General features: G+C 49.2%; 1 protein-coding gene across 2 annotated transcripts; it reads right to left on the bottom strand.

Annotated features, from left to right (window-relative positions):
- Positions 1-1,529: 1,529 nt before the first annotated feature.
- PSMB6 (proteasome 20S subunit beta 6) lies at positions 1,530-3,946 on the bottom strand. Of its 2 annotated transcripts, none has more exons than XM_004058341.5 (6): positions 3,728-3,946; positions 3,229-3,296; positions 2,455-2,586; positions 2,213-2,342; positions 1,871-2,015; positions 1,530-1,744 (listed from the first exon to the last, which is right to left on the bottom strand). In XM_004058341.5, exons 1-6 carry the CDS (start codon positions 3,827-3,829, stop codon positions 1,602-1,604), a joined length of 720 nt encoding a protein of 239 aa, XP_004058389.1. In that variant the 5' UTR covers positions 3,830-3,946; the 3' UTR covers positions 1,530-1,601. The 2 variants fall into 2 exon arrangements, with proteins under 2 accessions (XP_004058389.1, XP_004058391.1); XM_004058343.4 differs by having other exon boundaries at positions 1,530-1,764; positions 3,728-3,889.
- Positions 3,947-6,000: the final 2,054 nt, after the last annotated feature.

The following is a 6,000-nucleotide window of genomic DNA, read 5'->3' as shown; positions in this document are numbered from 1 at the left end:
CACATGCCTGTAATCCCAGGTACTCTGGAGGCTGAGACAGCAGAATTGCTTGAATCCGGGATGTGCAGGTTGCAGTGAGCCAAAATCACGCCATTGCATTCCAGCCTGGGCAATAAGAGTGAAACTCTGTCTCAAAAAAAAAAAAAAAAAAAAAAAACAAAAAAAAACTTATTTAAAAGGAGCTGGGTGCAGTGGCTCACGCCTATAATCCCAGCTACTCAAGAGGCTGAGGCAAGAGGATCTCTTGAGGCCACTTCAAGACCAGCTTGGGCAACATAGGGAGACCTTGTCTCTAAAAAATATTTAAGGCCGGGTGTGGTGGCTCATGCCTGTAATCCCAGAACTTTTGGAGGCTGAGGTGGGTGGATCACCTGAGGTCAGGAGTTCAAGACCAGCCTGGCCAACTTGGCAAAACCCCATCTCTACTAAAAATACAAAAACTAGCCAGGCACAGTGGTGTGCGCCTGTAATCCCACCTACTTGGGAGGCTGAGACAGGAGAATCGCCAGAACCCGGGAGGCGGAGGTTGCAGTGAGCCAAGACCTGGCCACTGAACTCCAGCCCGGGCAACAGAGTGAGACTCCATCTCAAAAATAAATAAATAAATAAATAAATAAAATAAAAAAAGCCTGGGCACAGTGGCTCATGCCTGTAATCCCAGCACACTGGTAGGCTGAGGCAGGAGAATCACTTAAGCCCAGGAGTTTGAGGTTACAGTGAGCTATGACAGTGACACTGCTGCCTGGGTGACAGAGCGAGACTCTGTCTCTAAAAAATACATAATAATAAAATTAGCCTGAGGTGAGGTGACACACACCTGTAGTCCCAGCTATCGAGCTCCTTTATGTCCCTGGCTTGAGTGGGGACAGCTTCGGAAGGGCCAGAGTCTATTTTCAGCCTCTCATCCAAGGGGTTGATCACACCCCCTACCATGGGAATGGTGGCTTCCAGAGCTGGCCAAAAGCACTCCCGGTGGTTGTGTTCTCCCACTCAACATTCATCTTAAATTCCATTTGCAGACAAGGCCCACCTTTCTCCCAAAAGTCAAGGAAGTCACAGTGCTACTGCTGACCACAAGGTGAGGTAACAGAGGTTAAGTGTGGAGAGAGGGGACCATGAGGCTGGGCTGGAGGAGGCTGGTCTTTGTGGCCTTAGGGGCAGTAGTCACCCAGGATGACTGGCAGGAAGCAGGCTAAAGGAAGGTGACTCCAGTTTTAGTCAAAATTCCGAGTTCCACCTTGGGCTTGAACAGGGAGTGGGTGTTGCTGGTACCCCCAACACCAACCACAATCCAGTGGTTCAAGGACCTGGATATGGTGGGGGAAAGGAAGTTTGGGGGAAGGTGATTTGGAGAACAGGTTTGAAAACCACCCATGTAAAAGCTTATTGGGGAATAAAGCATTCATAAACTCCTTTCATCTCCTCTCCAACTTGCTCTGAGTTCAGTGCAATGGTTTTTACAAATAGGAATGGGCCAGACAAATTCAGGCTTGAAGTCAAAAAAAATAAAGAACCCCAAAGTACAAAGATTCTCTGTGACAAACTTTATTAAATTTGCATCAGTACAGGGCATCTCTTATTGCATACTAGAATCCCAGGATTCAGGGGGGTGGTAAAGTGGCAATGGCGAATTTGGGTATCTGGTCTCCCAAAAGTACTTGCCGCTCTACCCCTGACTCTGCAATGGCTGCCAGGCGGATCACTCCTCCACTGGAGCCATCCCGCTCCATGGCCAAAGCGAGAGCTGTGGATAAAAGGAGAAAGCTGGGTTCAGATTCAGATGCTGGGATCACTGCAAGGAATGAGGAATGCTGGCCTGGCTTGGGTAGTTGGGGTTGAAGCTCATAGGCCCAGAAGCCTAAGCTCTCACCATTGGCAGTGAATTGCAGACACTCTTCCTTGGTCATGCCTTCCCGGTAGGTAGCATCAACATAGCCATAGATGTAGGAGCTCCCGGAGCCTCCAATGGCAAAGGACTGCCTTACCATCATACCCCCCATAGGCACCGAGTACACCTGCCAGATAGAAGGACAAGAGTCACCAGTCGTATCCTCCCTCCAACACATGTACATTCACCTGTCCATTCTGCTTTTGGTCTGAGGCACGTTAATGGTAAGAATAAGTGAGGTAGAGACTGGAAAGAAAAAGAAAATGGCTGGGGAGAGGATAAAAGGTCTGGCTCAAGTGTGCTCTGGTCGGGTGGGGATCTGACCTGCCCTCCTTCTTGAGGGTCCCAGCCTGCGATGATGATTCCCGCCATCAGGTCTTCCCGGTATCGGTAACACATCTCCTTAAAGAGGCTGGCTGCTGTGTGGACCAGTGGAGGCTCATTCAGTTCAATGCTAGAGGGTCAGGGAAGTCATAGAGAAAGTTTCAAGACCTAGAAGTCAGGCTATTTAGCTCCTCAGCTTCCAACTCCCTTCAGATACTTGCCCCTCCCCTGCCCACAAGCACCTGTGGAAACCGAGCTGGTAGGTGACAGCATCAGCTACTGCCTGGGTATCAGCAGCTGAGCCTGAGCGACAGCAAAAAATGCGGTCGTGAATAGGTGTCAGCTTGTCAGTCACTCGATTGGCGATGTAGGACCTGCAGGATGGCAGAATAGTGAGGAAAGGAGCCCACCGGTCTTCCACCTGCATCCCATCACTACCCACTCTCTTAGGGCTCAGGGATAGGATGTCCAGTATTGCCTTTTTTTCCTTTTTCTTTGAGATGGAGTCTCGCTCTGTTGCCCAGGCTGGAGTACAGTGACGCGATCTCTGCTCACTGCAACATCCACCTCCTGGGTCCAAGCGATTCTCTAGCCCTAGCCTCCCAAGTAGCTGGGACTGCAGGCACGCACCGCCACGCATGGCTAATTTTTGTATTTTTTAGTAGAGACGGGGTTTCGCCATGTTGGCCAGGCTGGTCTCGAACTCCTGACCTCAGGTGATCCACCCGCCTTGGCCTCCCAAAGTGCTGGGATTACAGGCGTGAGCCACCGTGCCTGGCCTCCAGTATTGCTTATTCTCTTCCAAACTGAAGCGGGCTGGAGAACAGACTTTTGTAAGGATTCCACTAACGAGTGAGGGGAACTGAAAGTAACAAAAGTTGGGACAAATCTTTATCTCCAGAGAGAGAAGAAACCTCTCTTCCCACAGTGGTCTGTGGAGGCAGGCAGGGTGGGCTGGCAGGCAGGAAAGGAAAAGAAAGATGGGAAGACCTTTCACAAATCTGTCCTGAGCTCACCCAGTGGTTGTTCTGGAGTCCGCCCCCAGAACCACGCCCCCGTCAAATTGCACGGCCATGATAGTGGTCTGGGAAAAGGGAAAAAGGAGTAAGTCTACATTCTCCAGCAGACACAAACCTCAATGATCTCTCTACCTAGTTCCCAAAATACAAAATCTGTGCGTCGCTGAACCATTTTCAAATCTTATAGGGGCCTCAGCACCCCGCAGAATACCAGAATGCCAACCCTCAAATCTCAAAAGACTCATCCCGTACTTAAGCCCAAGATCTTCACTAGCCTCGCAGGATTTCAGAATTTCAAACTTCAGCCCACCCTCCACCTCCCACTACGAAGCTACCGCACCACTCCACCATCCTCGGGGTACCTCTCCCCATTCCTGGAGTACAACACATTCCACCTCCCCTCCACCCCTGCCAGATCTCTCAACCCCACTCAGGCTTTATCTTCCCATCGCGTCAGGCCTTGTGCACGTCCTATGAACCCCGACTCCTTCCTCACCCCAGTGGAGACTTCTCGGCTTTCCCAGTCTGGAGTGAAGGCCTCCGGCCCCCAAGCCGGTGCTGGCCCGGCTCCCCGAGCAGCTAGTAAGGTAGCCGCCATCTTTCTCCTCCGGTACTGCCTCAAAGCAACTGTCGTAAAGCGCTCTGTCACGCTCTTTGGTCGCGCTTTGAGGCCTTCTGGGAGCGAAGCTACTCCGAGGTTGACGGCAGAAGGGAAAAGAACAGTACAGTACTGCATGGGGACGGTTCTTTTGCGACAGTGAGCACTTGATGGCAGCGTGGCAAGCAACAAACAAAACAAGAAAGTCAGCAAAAAAACCCCCTCCAAAAACCAAAAAAAAACCCAAAAACCGTTCGGCACTTTGGGAGGCTGAGGCGGGCGGATCATGAGGTTAGGAGTTCAAGACCAGCCTGGCCAACATGGTGAAACTCCTTCTCTACTAAAAAATACAAAAATTAGCCGGGCGTGGTGGGGCGCGCCTGTAATCCCGGCTACTGGGGAGGCTGAGGCAGGAGAATCGCTTGAGCCTGGGAGGCGGAGGTTACAGTGAGCCGAGATCACGCCACTGCACTCCAGCCTGAGCGACAGAGCAAGACTCTGTCTCAAAACAAAAACAAAAACAAAACAAAACAAAAAACAGTCCTAGTGGCTTGCGCCATACCAATCTTATGGAGTTACAGTCCAAAGGGCCCACAAAATAAACCTGAGAGTCTTTGGGCTAAAGTGACCACACCATGTTTTCATTTCTTTTAGTTATATACTTAGGAGTATATGCTGGCAGAGGAATTTATGGGTTCTATGATAACTGTATGTTTAACATTTTGAGCAACCGACAAACTGTTTTCCACAGAAACTGCACCATTTTACATCCCTACAAGCCATGTATGAGGGTTCCAATTTCTCCACAACCTCACCAACACTTGTTATTGTGCATTATTTTAGTTATAGCCATTCTAGTGGGTGTGAAGTGGTACCCTGTGGTTTTCATTGGTATTTTTCTAATGATTAGTGATGCTGGGCATATTTCCATGAGATAATTGGCCATTTGTATGTCTTTTTTGATGCAATGTTTATTCAAGTTCTTTGCACATTCTAAAATTGGGATATGTCTTTTGTTTAATATATTTTTGGGGTTTACTTTTTTTTTTGAGACGAGAGTGGGGTGTGTGTGTGGGGTGGGTTTGTCTTGCGGTGTTTCCCAGGCTGGAGTGCAGATGGGATCATGGTGCACTATATCAGCCTTGAACTCCTGGGCTCCAGTGATCCTCCTGCCTCAGCTTCTCAAGTAGCTGGGACTACAGGTGTGTGCCACTGAACCCAGCTCTATTTGTCTTTTTATGCTGGTGTGATCTCGGCTCACTGCAGCTTCCGCCTCCTGGGTTCCAGCAATTCTCTTGCCTCAGCCTCCCAAGTAGCTGGGATTACAGGCACGTGCCACCATGCCCGGCTAATTTTTGTATTTTTATTAAAGAGATGGGGTTTCGCCATGTTGGCCAGGCCAGTCTCGAACTCCTAACCTCAGGTGATCCTCCCGCCTCAGCCTCCCAAAGTGCTAGGATTACAGGCATGAGCCACTGTGCCTGGCTCTATTTGTCTTTTTATTGTTGAGTTGTAAGGGTCCTTTTTAATATTCTAGGTACTAGAAACATCAGATACATGATTTGAAAATATTTTCTCCCATTGGATTGTCTTTTCATGTCCTTCATTGGTGTTCTTTGAAGCATGAAAGTTTATAGTGCCAGCTCTTACATTTTTAGGTCTGTGGTCCATTTTGAGTTAATTTTTGTATGTGATGTGAAGTAGAAGTCCAAATCCATGCTTTTGCATATGGATAGTCAGTTAGTTGTTCCAGCACCATTTGTTGAAAAGACCTGCCGGGTGCAGTGGCTCGCGCCTGTAATCCCAGCACTTTGGGAGGCTGAGGCAGGCGGATCACGAGGTCAGGAGATTGAGACCATCCTGGCTAACACGGTGAAACCCCTCTACTAAAAATACAAAAAAAAATTAGCCGGGTGTGGTGGTGGGCGCCTATAGTCCCAGCTACTCGGGAGGGTGAGGCAGGAGAATGGTCTGAGCCCGGGAGGCGGAGCTTGCAGTGAGCCGAGATCGGGCCACTGCACTCCCAAGCCTGGGCAACAGAGCAAGACTCCGACTCAAAAAAAAAAAAAAAAAGACTGTCTCCCCATTGAATGATCTTGGCACCCTTGTTAAAAATCATTGACCATACATGTATGGACTTACTTCTGGATTCTCAGTTTTGTTTCATTGAT

The sequence above is a fragment of the Gorilla gorilla genome, chromosome 19, assembly GCF_029281585.2.
Source record: "Gorilla gorilla gorilla isolate KB3781 chromosome 19, NHGRI_mGorGor1-v2.1_pri, whole genome shotgun sequence".
In the NCBI taxonomy this organism is placed as follows: Eukaryota; Metazoa; Chordata; class Mammalia; order Primates; family Hominidae; genus Gorilla; species Gorilla gorilla.
The sequence above is the reverse complement of the archived record's forward strand: the minus strand, read 5'-3'. Positions and strand labels throughout refer to the sequence as shown.